This window comes from Perca flavescens, chromosome 4 (assembly GCF_004354835.1).
Source record: "Perca flavescens isolate YP-PL-M2 chromosome 4, PFLA_1.0, whole genome shotgun sequence".
Lineage (NCBI taxonomy): Eukaryota > Metazoa > Chordata > Actinopteri > Perciformes > Percidae > Perca > Perca flavescens.
The window spans coordinates 23003097-23021196 of NC_041334.1; the positions used below are offsets into that span (position 1 = coordinate 23003097).

The 18100-nt window shown below is 37.9% G+C and overlaps 2 protein-coding genes across 3 annotated transcripts in view; one reads left to right on the forward strand and one right to left on the reverse strand.

Annotated features, from left to right (window-relative positions):
- The window catches only part of LOC114553903 (SLIT-ROBO Rho GTPase-activating protein 3), a 39184-nt gene extending 34580 nt beyond the window's left edge, over positions 1-4604 (reverse strand). For both annotated transcript variants that reach the window (XM_028575361.1, XM_028575360.1), the window contains exon 1: positions 4105-4604. In XM_028575361.1, the coding sequence (XP_028431162.1) occupies positions 4105-4171 (67 nt within the window). In that variant the 5' untranslated portion in view covers positions 4172-4604. The remainder of the gene's footprint in view (positions 1-4104) is intronic.
- A 5337-nt stretch (positions 4605-9941) lies between these two features.
- On the forward strand, positions 9942-17533 carry ptgis (prostaglandin I2 (prostacyclin) synthase). Its single transcript, XM_028576473.1, has 10 exons — positions 9942-10083; positions 10574-10697; positions 11110-11285; positions 11381-11527; positions 11637-11749; positions 11872-12053; positions 14729-14891; positions 15207-15388; positions 15841-15992; positions 17327-17533. The coding sequence occupies exons 1-10, from the start codon at positions 10013-10015 to the stop codon at positions 17478-17480; spliced, it is 1464 nt and encodes a 487-aa protein (XP_028432274.1). The 5' UTR covers positions 9942-10012; the 3' UTR covers positions 17481-17533.
- Positions 17534-18100: the final 567 nt, after the last annotated feature.

The window sequence follows — 18100 nt, forward strand, 5'->3', positions numbered from 1 at the left end:
AACCTGAGCTTTAAAAAAGAAAAAAAAAGAAAATCGAGAATCGAATTGACTATGACATGTGACAATAATCACAAACACAGGCCCAGACCTGTAAAGCTCAAAACACACACCAGCACGCCAACATCATAGTTCTAATGTGACGGCAAGCCGGCAGTTTGCTGAAATGTGGCATGTTAAAAAAAAAAACACTGCAAGGTGCATTAGGTTTGTGCCTGATTGAACTGCAGTGCAGTCAGCAATTTAGCATCATTGGAGACCAGTGTCAGTGTCAGAGTAAAGCCCCCTTAGCTCCAAACTGATATAAGCCCAGTTTGCAAATGAGCTTAAGATGTCAGCTTAAAAGCTTTTCCTGAAACTGAGACTAGAGAAAGAGCTGTGATGACTCTCTCATTGCCCAAAACCTGGTTTGCATTAGGGCTTCATGATATGAGGAAAAAATCTAATTGCGATTATTTTGACTGATACTGCGATTGCGATATGATTCACAATATTGGAAGGAATTATCATTTTTGTATCATTATTCTCATTTTCACTGAAAAATATTGAAATTAAAAAAATTTAAATGATTATAGTGTGATTTTTGCAAGGATCTGTACCAAACGAAGTTTTTTTATTTATTGTGTAGGATACGATGTGTAGGCTGTGATGTCACTTTAGCACCACAATACTTAATTCAGAATGGTTAGCCTTTCAAAATGTTTGCCTTTAACAAATATTCCCCCCCTTGCGATTTGGATATTGCAAATCCATACTGCAATTTCAATAAAATTGCAATTAATTGTGCAGCACTAGTGTGTATAGACCAGAGAGAGAGAGTGGAAGAGTGACAGAGTGAAGGAGTCTAACAAATAAACAGACAAAGAGAAAGTAAACCACACCTCTGTCTACAAAATGCTAATCATACCTTCATTCCAGACACATGCTTACAAGGTTTGATCATGTACAAAAAGAGTAAGGTTTAAATTAGGTCTGAAAAAGGAGAGGTTTTTTTATTATTTACAGATATTTGCACAGATAACTTAATGCCTTTCATCAACAGCAATATTGCCTTCATCACTGTTTCACCAATTTCTATGTGCTTTCATGGATTTGAAATACGATTAAACAAATTTTTGCTGGACAGAGATACTAATGTTATTTAAAATAATGAAGAGCTGTACAAACAGATGTGGTGTTTTGTTTTTTTATTTTTATAATGTGTATTTAGTATTTAGTGTATGTAATATTAAATTAATAAGAAGATCTTAATTTGATTATAGTTAATTCCAGGTCAGGACATTTATACAAGAATATGTTAATAACCACCAAATAAAAAATAAAAATAAATGTAAAATATGTAATGTAAAAGTACTACATTTTGGGAACTAGCCTTTTCCATTTTCTTCTTGAGTTAGATGAGCTTATTGATACCAATCTCATGTCTGTATGTTCAATATGAAGCTACAACCATGCAGCAGCCACTTAGCTTAGTTTAGCAAAGAGACTGTAAACAGCTAGCCTGGTCCAAAGATAACAAAATCTGCCGACCAGCACCTCTACAACTCACTAATTAACACTTTATATCTTGTTTGTTTAATCTGCACAAAAAACTGTGTGGAAACAACTAGTTTACTGTGTACTGAACTACTGGTATTTCTTCTTGACTTCAGAAAGCCACTGCACCAGCCAAGAAATAAGATAGCTGTAGCTGTTTTGCCCTACTTTCCTTTAATTAGCGACTTCGAGTTCGTGAAAAGCGCTATATAAATTAAATTTATTATTTAATTACAGTACACCAAAATTGTAGTAGTTGTACAATAAAGGTTAAACTTAAAATACAGTGTCCCCCTATTAGATTCTGCATGATCTACATTTTAATTGTAGCACATGAGCTACATGTCCACATGGCATGCATTCAATACAAATTCTTAGTCTTGCATTGCCAGACCTATCTTCACAGCACTGTGGAGTAAGGTCTGGCTCCTCCACAAAAACATTCTAGAATAGGAAAAAAAAAAAGTAATTTGCTCTTACCAGTGTATCGCCGTGTGTACTTTGTTCATATTAGAAATCCTTGCCAATCAGTCCCTAAACTTCCCAGTTAGATAGTAAATGTCGTAAACATATTCTTTGTAACTCTTTACAATCATTCGCCGAAAGAATTGCACAATTCAAATTTCCATCAAAACTTGCCATTTTTAGTGTGAAACATTAGCTTGTTGGTTTTGAGGTTTTTCTTGTTCTTTTCCATAGAGAAGGGATTTTGACACACAGATAACAGCAGGGGAAGAGCAAAGCAGGCTTGACAACTTCCGTTAAACCAAACAAACCAATCTAACTCTGCTACAGTATAGACCGCACCTGGAATGTGGACCAGGTTGATGAACACCTTGAGATGGCAATATCCTATATAGCGGTCTTTTAGGGCCAGGGCCCAAAATGCGTTGCGGACCCGTTGCCAATCAGCAGAGTAAAGTGCATAGCAATGCTATGATATGTGAATTCATTTTCGTAATTAAAACAGAAGAAAACGTGTTAAAGCTCACTGGCTGAGGTAACGTTGAGTGTGACTTCTGTGATTCCCTCACTCGCGTGTAGTATGAGTTTATAAGCGTTGGCTTCACCAAAGCCATTTGAAAATGCAGAGGAAAGGCTTGAATGTGTTTTATGTGGAGAGGTGCATTGCAATACATTTCATATGCATTTAAAATTCATGTTTTTTGTTTTCTTTATCAGTATTTTATAAATGTAGATGTCATGGCAATTCATGATGTTTTTTGTAGGTTTTGGTCCCGGGGAGACACTAAATATCTCTTTCGGGTCTCAGACTGAAGAAGTTCAGGACCCCCTGCTATGTGAAGTATTAGGCCCCAACACACACCATGAGTTCACAGTGGAAGTTTCAATTGGTGTTTTCTCTGCCAAAGTCAACTTTGTTGTTTAGGTGTTTTAGAGTACTCCAATCCTGTTGGGTGATTTTGAACCAAAGGGTCTGAGCAGAGGCTGCTATTACACCCTGTTATATTGTATAAGGATAATCTGAGTGGGCTGAGTCTGTTTTATACAGAAATAATTAGCTTAATCACAGACAAAAGTTATTATAGTCCATTAAACACTAGTATTAATATGTATAGCAGTGAGTTATCCTTGTTTAAAATTGTAACGTATTCTAAAAGAATAAAATGATGCATAACAATGAGCAAAACCACAACTGTGAGAGGGTGATGCAAAAAAGGGTTTAAGTTCACACTGCCTGATGCCCCAAAAAAGACTGAGGGGACAACCCACCTATATGCACATCATGCACTGTCTGTTCCAATACACCACTGTTCCTGACTCTTTTCTCTCTCTGGGTGGTTCATCCAGTCACATATTTAGCGGCAGACAGCAAAATCCTTTCATGGTTCATAATTCATACAGAAAGCATACATTATTTATGGACTTTCTGAACTGTTTGCTGTGTGATCTTCTCAAGCATTCCCTTTCCCTTCTGATACTATAGCTACATAGGCTACACAGTGTCCTGGAGTGTCAGGGAAATACTCATTTCTCACCATATTGTCTTTCAAAATGACATAGGTTACCACAATGTCTTGTAGGCCTATATTTCAACCTACGTTTCTAGGAAGAAGTTGTAAAGAATTTACCCAGATGTCTCCAAGTATTCTGTATGACTAGCCTACCTGAGGTGCATGACCTCCAGTCTACTGGAAAGACTGGACAAGGTGAATTGGTACATTTCCTTGTTGGGTGTGCAGCATCAGTCTCGCATAAATACCAGCAGCACTTTGAAACCATGAAGCTCCCATCGCTTACATGGCCACACATGCAGGGCTTGGCATGCTAATAAGCACAATCATCTTCAGAAACCGGGTTCAGCCAAGTTACATCTTAATTATTGTCTTACTGGATTAAAGTAGCCTAATAGTCGTATCATGACGCGAATGTATTGAGCCATTTTCCAAAGAAATATATGTTCATTAAGCATCTACAACTATGCAATCTGTCCCGCCCCACAGCACGACACACTGAAAGCCATAGCCTAGGCTACAGTTTGTGGTAAAGTTACGCAATAGTGCCTTGTCACCCAGACTAACAATACGATCAGGCCTGCATGTTACCAACCTTTCACTTGGGTCTCATATTCGGCAATAATCTCTTTGTCCTTCTTGACTTTCGCATGAGATGACATTTTGGGGAGAACGGATTGTGCAATCCTCGGGCAGGAATCAGCGTCTCGGTTGCCACAATGCAGCGTTCGCCTGCGGTCTGCAGTCCTCTCCAGATAGTTAAAACAACAATCAGATGCGAATCATCGCTCGCATGACACAACTTCAGAGATTAAACGCACACAGGCTCTTCGATGTTGTTGCGCTGCGTTCTAGGCGACGTCGAACCTAAAAGTGCATAATGATCTCTGACCACTCCTCTTCATCAGTATTCTTCAAGGAACCGGGAAACAATTCACGTTTGATGTACATTTTATAAAAGCCAGGAGTAAACTCCGAAAGGAAGGGCAATGGCAGCCTCGGCGATAATAGCACCGAGATCCTTCTGCACTCCTGCAACTGCCCAGTCTGCCTTTTTTTCTCTCCCTCTCTTTGCAAGTTCAATGCTGCTGCAGAAAAGGCTGAATGGATGTGAAAGTCAATCTGAGACTCCTCCCCCCAACCCCCTCCCTTCTTCATCACTTTTCTTCTCTTGGATGATTTAAGATTTGAGTGAACTGATATGAAAACCTTCGCCAATTACATAGCCTATTATGCCGTTACTCAGTTGAAGAAATATAGCCTACATAAATAGTGTGTTGGTGATCAGGATTTAATAGCTCTGTTTCCAGGACATCAACTGTAACATGAAGCTGATTGCAGAAGTAGGATTAGATGTCCAACAATTTCAGCCATTTTTCTTATTAGAATTCAAATGCTTGGCTTATGTTAATATAGGCCTACTGATAATATAAATCCGGTCATCCCAAACATAGTTTTGTGACATAAAACATAAGACTGTAAGAAAGTGGATGGAATACTGCCATCTTTATAATGCAATGCAAATATAAACAAAATACATGCATTATTGTATTTTTTTAAGACGTGTTACCGGAACCCTCATCATTTGAAGAAAATTAGGAGGATAGGCTACCATATAATTATGAAAAACAATAAGTTTGTCTCAAAATTATAAGTAGGCTTATGATATGCTAGTGATTGGGACCTATATACTTGAAGATTGCAGGAGCAGTTCAGTTTCAAAATGTGTTACAACTAACCACACAGTGAGGGCATCTGAAGATTACTTTCTCAATCAATGCATTGCAATGCATTTGTCTATAAAAAGTAATAAAAAAAAATGCAGTTATAATTTCCCACAGCCCGAGGTCAGATGTCTTGTTTGACCAGATATTCAGTTTACTATAATGCTGGAGTCGGCAAATGTTTGACGTTGTTGCTTAAGAAATGACTAAAACGATTAATTGATAATTAAAATAGTTGCAGACTATATTTTCTGTCAATCGACTACTCAACTAATCAATGCATCTCTGGATAAAACTTTGGCCAAGAACCACTAAAGATCAGCCATTCTGCCTACCCAGGGCCAATGTTGAGTTGTAAGCTCATCACAGTATTCCTGATATTACTATGTACTATGTATAGCCTGCTGTGTACATGAGTTTCATATTACTATCACAAAATCATTGTTGGGGATTCTTCTCAAGTATGACCGAGACAACTAACTGACATCACAGAAACTTATTTATGAGCGGAAGAAACTGAGGTGTTACAAATCTGAAACCATTCTCCACCCTCAGTTGCAACACTTTGACAAAGCTAATGGATCATCTCCCCAGAGAAAGTCAGAACGGCTCAATGTGTCACTCTGCCCTACTCTTTCCCTCTCAGTGCTCTTCACTGCAGCACAGTTTTCTGACAAATACTGTCAAATAACTTTCTGTGGTTTCTCAAGTGCAACTGTGTGCTACGTCTTCAATTTTACTATCCAACATGTGTTGTTGCCTCAAAGCAACTGATGTATAGGACGGGGATAATTGAGCACCTTGTTTTGAGACTGCAATTTGAATTGTTTCAAGAAATCCCCCTTTGCATCCAATTAACATGAAGTCTGTAGGCTACTGTCAGCCTGTGACAACTGTTAAAGCTGGAAGAGAGCCCAGGAGAAATCTGCAGGAGAACCGTTCAGTTGTCACAATCCAATCTCCACTCATTTCCTGATCAAATGTTACTCACCAATCCTTGGCCTCAGAGTAAGTCTGATAGAAGTTGGTGTGGGTTTGAAAAATAATGTGAAAAAGCTGTTTCTAACTAGGCTGTGGAAACTTTACCAGCATCCACTTGTAGGCCTTTACAGGAGGAATGATCATCACATGGTCAACCTAAAAAAAACATGAGTTTCTTGCAGAAAGCTAATTAAGATTCCTACATTTCTTTAAAATGTAAAAATTACAGCAGTCTTTTGGTGGAGTTATTCAGGATCATGCCTAACATTCACCATTCAATTTTTAAGAAAAATTTAAGATTACCGTAGATTACTTTACACTGAGTTATGTCTTAACGCTTTAATCATTAACCAAATTATAATGTTTAATGAGGGCTAATGTTTTATATAACCTAATTTACAGAGATATACAGTAAGTAAAATTGCAAATTATAAATACAATATTATAATTGTTATAGATAATTCTTCATATTTGCAGTGTTTAAAAGCAACTGATAGATCTTGAGACTATGTGGCATGCAGGTTAAAAAGGTTAAAAAAAAGGCCAAATTCAGTATTACATGTTTAAATATATATGTTGTTATATATATATGCACAAATATATTTAACCATCTAATACTGAATTTGGCCTCTGAGAGTTACCTCAGTGATATTGTCATTGAGGTAACTTAAATGAAGACAAGAAAGTTCACTGTAAAAGATTTGACTGTAAATGTACAGTAAATATACTGGCTACCATTTGCATTAATTTCACAGCACACAGTAAATTAGCAGCAAATAGTAAATTATAGTAAAATGATAATATAGTTGTGCCATTAGATTACTGTGATAGCAGTATGCTGCCGTAGAATTACAGCATTAAGTAATGCAACTCAATCCAGTAATTAACCGTAGATTTACACTTAAAATAGTATCATAAAATACTGTAAATTTCATATGTGATGTTTTAATCTGTTAACCCATCCCAAACCTAAAACAAATGAAAAAAGGTAAATTCAAATAAATACAAAACAAATAACATTTTACACATCTTGTTGCAGTTTAATCAACAGTGGTGGAATGTAACTAAGTACTGTTCTCATGTTCAAATTAGTTACTTGTACTTCACTTGAGTATTTCCATTTTTACTCCACTACACCTTAGAGGTAAATATTGTATTTTTTTTTACTCCACTACATTTGTCTGTAGTTAGTCGTTAGTGTCTGGCTGTTGTTACTACTTTTCCATTTACTTTACACTGGCGATCGGCCCAATGTGCAAGGCAGCGTGATAATAAATAAATAAGGGCAGTTGTATAGGCTGCCCTATGGTAGAGAAAACTTTATTTGCACTAGTGTACCACCACATGGAGCTGGAGAATTATTCTCTATCCGCTGTATGGCAGTTTAAAATAATATTTTAAGCTCACGTTCAATAGTTCACTTACCTGTTTACATATTTACTCAAATACTTACTCATTCACTCATTTACACATGTATTCATTCCACTGCTATTCTATCATGCTGACATGTTTGGACGCGGAGCCTGAGTGCACACTGGCTTCAATAGCCTGGTTACAGAAGTAAGAGAAATGATTAACAACTGGCTTACAAGTCTGCCAACAAATTATGAATGATTGTTTTTAAAAGAGCATGTGTGTATGCAGGGTTCAAATCAGACATTCAAGTGTAAATGTTTTGAGACAAACTGTTATGTATAAACCATTTGCTTTATGCAAGATTGTATGTGATGTTTGTTTATACTAGAGGCTGTTTGTAAAAAGTTGATTTGTTTCCAGTGCACCACACACACCTTTTATAATAACACCATTACTGAGATGCTACCCCTTTTGGTTGGCAGTATTGCTGGTCTCTTCCCTTCCCTTGGGACATGTAGCCTGATACACACTTGAATGGAAAGCATTCAGGGTGTTTTTTTTTTTTTCTTTTTACATTGGATGCACCTTAAATCTGTAATTTAGAGAGAATTGAAACACTTTTTTTTCCTTCAGTTACTGTTGTCAGTAACCACACTGCCAGATATAAGATGTTCCAAGTTGTAATAAAATGCTGTAATAAACTGATGAGATTTCATCTGTCTACAAAGCCATGCAAACACATGCCTAAATTAAACAGATGTTCCTTCATCTGTTTAATTTAAAAGCAACTGTAGTGATCTGTCATGGCCTTTCACATGTTTATAGCTGATAATATGTTAATTTTAATGCTGGTCGTATCTGTTCTATCAAAAATATTATGACATTATGAAATCAAATGAAAACTGCCTATCTGCATGACAATAGAGACACCATTACGCTTGTATTGCTAATGCAATGTTGAAAGTTTGATGAAGTGGCTAAAATCAAACCAACATTATTCCTCTAATCAGGTCATCTTAAGGTAATGTTATAATGTTTGCAATAGGCATTTGATATTGATTAAATATATGCACTGTAAATTAATATATTCTTAGATTATTATGTAATGATTTAATACAGTACTACATTGCCGTGTACCTGTTTGCTGTAGGAACTGAAGTTTCAGGTTTTTGTAGCTGGTCCGATCGGTTAGCGAAGAGCTAACAGAAAATGTTAGCACAAAGAAACTGGCTTTGATGTTAGCAGTAGCAGAAGGTTAGCAGCTACTAATGAAAAAACAATTCTAAATTACAAATTACTCATTTAATGCCCCCGAGGTGATGTCTTTAAGTCCTTGCCTTCACTTAATCTGTCCATGTTCTTTGACACGCTCAGTTACTATTGTGTTGCTGTCTTGTTATCATTGAGATTCCTTGAGTATATTTCACGGGATAATATATTGACTTCTTAATTCATGCGTATTATCAAAGGACTAATAGTCAAGCTCCGCCGCAATGACATTAACGTTACTTGTTATTTCCAATAGTAAAAAATAATAGGCTGCCTTCACTTCAGTGTCCACTACTAATCTTAACTTTTCTCCAGCTGCTGAAAGGTGAGGTGAGGCAACTGTAAGTGCATGACTACCCTCTGCTGGTAGGCTACACTGTCAAATGTTATACAACAAGCAACCAGCATGTTTTAATCTATTTTGTACAACCTATGGTCTAAATATGCAAGCTGTAGCTTTTTTTCTACTAATATATAGGCTACATATTGCATATGAATTATATCAAGAAAGGTAAGATAAATTGGTAAATTACTAATTCACTAGTAAGAATATTAATAAAATCAGAGTTTCACATAAACAACATTTGGGATAAATGAATCATTGGTTTCAGTGTGACAGCCAACGTCATCTGTAGATACTTATCCTTGTGACTGCCTGGAAGTAATCTGTAACAATAGACATTTCACAATGTTGAAGGGGAAACTGAATGTTGTCAACCCTGAGAACTTGACTTTATGACACTCCATGAAATATGTGTGCCCTGACATCACTCCTTACCTCAATTATGTCACTGTTGTGAAATGTTCTGACAGGTGGCTTTTCTGTGCACTGTATGAAGTGTAAAAGAAAGATTTTGTGCAGGCTGTTTAACCCATAGACTGTAAAGAGGTTTAGTCTCTTCTAGAAGGTGTTACTTAACATGAACTAAACTCTAAATTGGAAGTGGCATTTTGAATAGTTTCGGTTTGTTTTGCTTGCTCGGGATGTGGTGGTTTGTGTGGTGTCTGACACTGTTCTAAGTGTTGTGTAACACTTTGTGTCACAAGCCACTCCTTTCCACGCCTCCTAGCAACTAGCAGTCTAGTTACAGTGGAGCCGGGCTCGTATAAGTTGCCAGCAGCTAGTGATTCAATTATCTGCGGGACAGACCAAGTATCATACTTTACCGAAACATGTTATGGACAATATTCTTACTACTTAATGGACTGCTTCTTCTAGTTCTCCTATACTCCACTCGCACAAGGTAAAGCCATTCTATTATGTTGAAATATGCAGATATTAGATTATTAACAAAGGTGCATTTCAGAGTTTGTACTAGGTTGAGTCTGAAGGTCTGCAAAATACTACAAACTACTTAACTTAGAAAAGGTTTACTATTGTTATTAAAAATTGAAGTACATTCATGATTTGTAAAAATTATATTAGAGTAGGCCCTCTTCCTTAAAATATGAATACTATCTGACTGATACAATTTGGATGTCTAAACCATGTTGACTATTAAACACTGATTCTCTGCATTAAGTTTTGTCTTTAAACAACACAAGGAAATAGAACTCAAAATTGTCTTATGGCTCACAGCGTGGCCTGTGTGCAGCTTTTTTAGCCACATGTTCTTATGAAATAACTTCATGTTAACTCTTAACCTGTAGATTAAGATTCATGAGTGAATGAAAGGTATATAACCAAATCTATCACATTGTTGTAATTTTAAGGAATTTCCTTATACTTGACAGACAGAATAATGAGCCACCTCTGGACAAAGGTGTGCTTCCATGGTTGGGGCACGCACTTGAGTTTGGAAAAGATGCCGCAAAGTTTTTGGCGCGGATGAAAGACAGACATGGGGATATCTTTACAGTAAGTAATTCTAATAGACTGTGTTTAACTGCGGTATATAACGTTTGTCACCAAAAGTTTAAGGAAACGAGAAGCTGTTTTGAAATAGATGAAACTGTCAAAGAAAGACGAAAATGTAATGGTTGAAAGAAAAGGGTCAAAGATGTTGCACACGGTACAAAGCAATCTGTCACCTGATCTGGTTTATGATCTGAAATGCAAATCAGGTTTTCACATTACAGCAACAAAATGTTCATTTTAACAAGACATCATTATGCATGTGTGGTGATAGCAAGTTAATGAATGCATTTCATCTGAATATATCTGAAATTAGTACTGCATATGCTACTGCAACACATTATTCTTCCAGTGTAGAACAAAATGTTTCACTGAATATTAGCAAAAAATTTGACTTTATAAAATCTCCTCCCAGGTTCGTGTTGCTGGTCATTACGTGACGGTGCTGTTGGACCCAAACTCTTTTGATGCCGTAATGAATGACACAATCTTCTTGGACTTCACCCGCAGCAGAAACCAGCTCCTAAAAAGGATCTTCAGTCTGCAGCTGCCAAGCATCAAACCTACAGCAGAGAGGAAATGGATGGAACAGTAAGGAATGCATCTTTTAAACAGACTTTATGGTTCCCAATAACATCTGATTCAAATGAGTGTTGCAAATCTCAGTATATGTATTATTTCCTCAGGCATTTTCAAGGTCTCAGTCTCTCCAAGCTCAACAGCTCAATGAACACTCACCTTCAGAACCTGCTGCTGAATGACCAGAAAGACTGCAACCCCTCAGAGTGGAGACGGGATGGACTCTTTAGCCTTTGTTACAGCCTACTCTTCAGGTAACACACAGCACTTTAACCCAGCGAAATACTGTAAATCAAATGATGTCAGTGTTTATGCTGCCAGGAGTGACTGGCCGACATTTTTTAACTGTATTGCTGTGCTCAGGGCCGGATATCTTACATTGTTTGAGAGGAGAGACAATGTGGCTACAGTCTACATTGAGTTCCGCAAGTTTGACCATCTTCTCACCAAACTGGCTCGCAGCTCACTCAAGCGAGGTAAGCTGCACAAAAGCAAATTAAAGCAAAATTATTTTTTATTGGGTTTCCTGTCTGACTGCACAATACAGTACAGGAAGGTATGTATGAATTGATCTTATCTTTTATCGGATCTTCAACAGGGGAAAGCAAAACAGCCAACTTATCACGGGAGCGACTGTGGGAGCTGCTGTCCCCGAACTGGCTGAGGGAAGGGTCAGAGTCAAACTCCTGGCAGCAGAGCTACCATCACTTCCTGCATGAGGAGGGAGTAGATGCAGAAATGCAGAAAAGATCTTTACTCCTGCAGCTGTGGACCACACAGGTGAGAGCTGATTTATCGTCTGTCTCAAACAACTCTCAAACACAAACAAGGAAACACATTGATTACAAAACAGACAAACTTCCCACACCCAGGCTGCATGCTTGAATTCCATCCCAGGGTGCTCAGCCTGCCAACAATGCAGCAGTAAGAGGCAGTGGATTCCTCTCTGCCAGTTCCTCAGAGCTACCTGCCTCAACCTGTAACTCAGAGTGGAGTTTTTCTAGTTGTGGTTTTGTGAATCGGTTACCATGACATCTTATCTTGTTTGAGGTTTGGTAATTAGATGTGAGTAAGATAACTGTGTTAGTCAGCTGAAGTTTCTTCTTCTTTTTTTACATGTCCTACTCATACGCAGGACTTGTGCTGTCTATCAAGTTTTCTACTGCTGACTACAATGCAGCTCCACTGGAGATGTTGTTTCACTTGGATACTACCATCAATACATTTTCTTGTCAAGTAGTATTCATTCATCATTTAGTTTCAAATGGCTACAGTGTACACAGTTTCCACTATTAACAATATTGACACAGGTGTGCTTCCTCAACCTCACCAGTCCAGACAAGTATAAATCAAGATGGTGTCATTGCTCCATGCTGCCAGGTGGGGGAGCTAGAAAGCTGTAAAATGTACCATAGGTTGCTGTTCACCTATGCTACATTTTAGCTGTAATAGCTTCAGCCCTTTGTTAACCTGGATCAATAATTGCTCACCCAAAAGCACACAGTATTTAAGCGAGGAGAAACCTTTGCCAGGCCACCCACTACAGGCTTTTTCCGATGCTCTGCTTGTTTGGGAATACTGCTATTCATCCAGCATGTTTGTTTGTGCTCTATTATGTCTGCTGGGATACTCGGGTACACAGTCTAAGTCTGGGACAGAAACTGGAGCACCACTGCAGAGAATAGAGGCATTAGATGTGAGACTAGTGGGACATGCCAGAGTGAATGTGGCTTATACATGTGTTACAGGCAGACTAAAGCCACCTACAACCTTATCATGAGTGCTGCACAAGCGGGTGGTTGTTGTTCTCTTTCCATTTTTAAACAATCGACAATAACAACAGCAGCAGCAATGCTATTGATTGAAACATATAGACTTAAATGGATGTATTAGTTACTTTCCTTCTAGGAGTCTGTACACTCACCCCCACAAATGTATTTTAATGTAAAAATAATTACATATCATATCGAGAAAGTCACTTTCAGGCACAATAAAGCAAGTCACTGGCTGTGTGAGTGAGTCTTGCATTCCTAGCCTTTCTGAGTATACAGCTGTCAGTGAATCAAGTTATACCCTAAAGAAAAAAAGTTTGGCATTCTGGGAAATATGCTTATTCAAGAGTTGCCACTTTCATGTCTATACGCTAAAGATGTAATTGGAGCCCGCAGCTGGTTAGCTTAGCATAGCAAAAATACTGGAAACAGGGAAAAAACGCTAGCCTGGCTCTATCTAAAGCTGAAAACTGAAACAAAAACCGCCTACCAGCACCTTTAAAGCTCACAAATTAACACGCTATATCGCATTTGTTTAATCAGTCAATCAATCAATCATAATTTATTTCTATAGCACATTTCATAAAAGTTAATGTAACACAATGTGCTTCGTACAATAGCGACATAAAATAAAAATGTGTTCAATTAAACTAGTAAAATATATACAAAACATGTATAGAACACACACACACACACCCACACACGCACAGACACACAAAAATATGTATAAAAAGTAAGTTGTGTAAAAACTACAACAGTAAAAGTTTAACAGTTTAAAAGTCCCCACTGTGCTGCTGTCGAGGTAACCAGGCTCATATCATTATCTGAGGTATCAGATCCGATGTTCTGATGATCTGAGAGGGCAGAAAGTCACTGTAATGCACCTCTAGTCGCTTTTGGGCATTTGCCCTGGCTGTCAATGGAGAGCTGACCTGAGATGTGCAGAGGTACTAAGAACCGCTCCCTTAACCCATAGCAATTACTGTCTGACAGGCTCAGCTGTCTCTTTACCGAGAGGATGACAGCAGTGTCTACAAAGTGTGGACTGATTCACTGACTTCTCCTCATATCAGTCATATTTAGACAGCAGCTTTACAGAGAGCTGCTGAAATATTATATTCCCAAAAGTAAATAAATAATCAGAAGTATCTCTATATCATATGCATTGTATGTCTACATATATAAAACATAATCCGACTGTAGCGACTTCTTTGAAACCTCCATAAGCCGCTGAGAGGCTGAGTCAGGGAACAATCAATACCTGTATGACACGCCGTTTGAATAATCCAGTTCCACTCCAGGATGTGCATTTAAAGATTTATTGTCCATTTAAAAACAAGAAAACACAAAAACAACAAAATCCAGTAGCACATGAAAAATACTGCGTGTGAAGGTGAACGTGGATACGGTGAAATTTGCGTTTGCAGTGAAACTTGCTGTCAACAGAAAAACAACCCAATCTCCCCCCCTCTCTAGCGTCCTCCATGCAGGTGCACAGGTGCATACATATGTTTATTGCCAGACCAGCCCCTGTGACGTCCTACATTACATAATAGGTGCAAGCTATTAACAAACATAAGACAAGATATACATGGCTGCTATACCAACTTTTGCACAGTTTGTAATACTAGAAGCTTATATAAAGGAGTGAGTTTGTGCTAAGTTGAGTGTTTTTCCTTTCAGTGCAATGCTGGACCTGCTGCCTTTTGGCTCCTTGGCTTTCTGCTCACTCACCCTGATGCCATGAAGGCTGTTAAATCAGAGATCAGAGGCCTTACTCTCCGGGACACTTCCATACAGCATCCCCCCATCAACCCGCGGGAAGCACACAGCACACCTGTGCTTGGTATGTAACAGGTGCTTGCAGCCCATTTTCACTTTCTCACTCATAACTGGAGGTTTGGCCACTCCAGTCAGGTGGAAACAAAGGCTCATTTGATTTGTTGGAAATAACAAGATAAGTACAGCAGCGTACTGAAACAATGACAGTGACAATATAAGTTTGACCTTGGATTCAATTAAATAATGATTGTCTTTTCCATATATTCACATCCGTGTAAATGTTTGTACCTCTCCAAATGATGCCAGAGGGCACCGCCGACTTAACTCACGCTGACACCCCTCTGACATCATCCACTCTGCTGTCCTTTCCATTCTGCAGATAGCGTTCTGAGCGAGACACTACGGCTCACTGCCGCGGTAATGATCAACAGAGAGGTGGTGCGGGACAAGATCCTGTACATGGCCAATGGACATGAATACCACCTCAGACAGGGGGACAAAGTGTGTCTGTTCCCCTTCCTCAGCCCTCAAATGGACCCACAGATATACCAAGAACCACAGGTACTTTTGTGTGTATTAAGAGAGACAACATTCACAGCACAAACACGAACAACTGTGCAGAGATTCTGTAATTACCTAATATTTTGTTACCACCTCCATGATACATATACGTAGTTGTGTACCTCCATTGCGATATTTGTAAGCCTTATTATAGTGCACAAAGCAATCTTGAGGAGGCAGGATTAAGCGGTGTGATTTAACTTACTGAGAGAATACATCCTTTGGGATGAGCTGCTAAATACCTACAAATGAAACAAGTAGGAGTTGACTAGCAAGAGATGGAGACCAAATACCAATGTTCATTCTGTGTATTTGTCTTAAATGGTTAGAGGTGATAATTACATATTTTGAACAGAAGATATTGAGCAGGAGACATGTGATCGAGCCTATTTGCATGATATTATATTGCACGTATTGTATGCCTTCATGTTTTTTTTCCTGTGTCTTAACAGATTTTCAAGTATGATCGCTTCTTAAATGATGATATGACAGTGAAGGATAAGTTCTACAAAGAAGGAAAAAGGCTGAAGTACTACACCATGCCCTGGGGTGCAGGGAGAAATATCTGTGTTGGGAAAGAGTTTGCTGTTACAGCCATTAAACAGTGAGTGTAAAGATCCACTTAAAATATATATATATTTTCCATGATGTATCTTATGTTTTGAAATGATACATTCATGATCTAAGCATTTCCTGCAATTTCACCCCGATTACCAGACCAGCAAAATCCATCTCCACATAACATTCCCCCTGTTATCGTACTTGTCCTGTTTTTCATGCCCTCTATTGTTATAAGCAACATGCATTGGTGGAAGAAGTAATCAGATCCTTTACTTAAATAAAAGTACTAATCCCACACTGTAAGTACTCCGTTACAAGTAAAAGTCCTGCATTCAAAATGTTACTTAAGTAAAAGTGTGTAAGTATCATCAGGAAAATGTACTTAAAGTATTAAAAGTAAAAGTAGTCAATGCAGATAAATCCTCACATTTAAAAAACAGTTCTGTCAATCAACAAAGTGTTTAATGGTCTAATCATTTCAGCTGGACATGTAGCCCTCTATATAGTTGGGTAGTTTAATTTATAATAAAACATTTTATAAAAACTACATGGGTTTTGTGTGCAAAAATCTTAATTTGTAAAGTAACTAGTAAGTAAAGCTGTCAGATTAATGTAGTGGAGTAAAAAGTACAATATTTCTCTCTAAAATGTAGCGGAGTAGAAAGTGACATGAAAAGAAAAGACTCAAATAAAGTACAACTACCTCAAATTTGTACTTAAGTACAGTACTTGAGTACATGCACTTAGTTATATTCCACCACTGGAAACATGCTTTAATATAGAAATCGCTTATACTCTGTAATGACCTATATGAAAAAGGCTAAGGGTAGCCTAATGATCAATTGATTGTTCGATAATGGATAGTCAGTTGGGAGAACGTGCCTTTGTCAGACACATCCAGGGTCACACTTTACAATAAGGTACACAAACAAATTGTTAGTTAATGATTAGTTACTGTTTTTCAGAAGGGTAGTTACTGTTTTTCAGAATGGTAGTTACTGTTTTTCAGAAGGGTAATTAATGTTTTTTGAAAGAGTAACGAATGATTAGTTACTGTTTTTCAGAAGGGTAGTTACTGTACGGTAGTACAGTAACGGTAGTACAGCAACTGCCCTTCTGAAAAACAGTAACTAATCATTAACTACCTATACTACTACTATTTTTTGTGTACCTTATTGTAAAATGTTACCTTGATGGGTAGACTGGGACATTTTGCTGTTAATTTCAGATCAGTTGATTTTTTTGATATGATTTTCACATAGTTTCTGCATTTCACTGAATCTGTGAAACCTAAAATTAATATTGTCTTATTAATTGTGTTTATCAGGGGGCAGTTTGTCGCTTGTTCTAAACTGCTTTTGCCTCTTGTGTCTCTAGATTTGTGTTCTTGCTCTTGACGCACCTTGATCTGGAGATGTGTGACCCAGAGGCTAAACTGCCACCAGCTAATCCCAGTCGCTACGGCTTTGGGATGCTCCAGCCGGACGGAGATCTGCAGGTCCGATACAGACTTAAGAAGACACATCGATGAAATGACTCCATCATTTGAATAAACTGTATATAACTGTAAAATTGTTGATTGATAAAGCGTTTTGTTATATGTACTGTATTATGTTTACTCAGTGCATCTATCATATGTTATTAATATTTTAAATAGAAAGGAAAAACAAAGTAAACCTTCTCATTTGTCATTTTTGCCTCCAAAATTTGGGTAGAACATTTGTAGGCTTTAAAGTCCCCCTTCACTCAACAGCTTATTGTCACTTCACTTGGATGTTTGACCTTCACTGTGCAGAATTATGTATGTGCAGAGTTTGACACTAGAAGGGCCTTTTCATATTCGTCTGGGGGGAAAGTTTCTCTGTGCTCACCTAAAATGTTTAAGTTTAACATGTGTACCTACGTACGAGAAGATTTCGTCACATCATTAGTAACTAGTTTCGAAGTATCATGGTGCGGAATGCAACTTGCAGAAAGGTGAAACTTGAAACCTCCAGCGCACATACACAGAGAATGGACTTGGAAGAGTGAGTGAAGTTGGAGATCTATGTGTCTCCTACGCCCCCAGATTTGACTTACAAGGGCCATTTCTAGCAGAATGAGTAATTTTAGTATTGGTACTTTAGGTACATTTCACTGCTAATACTTATG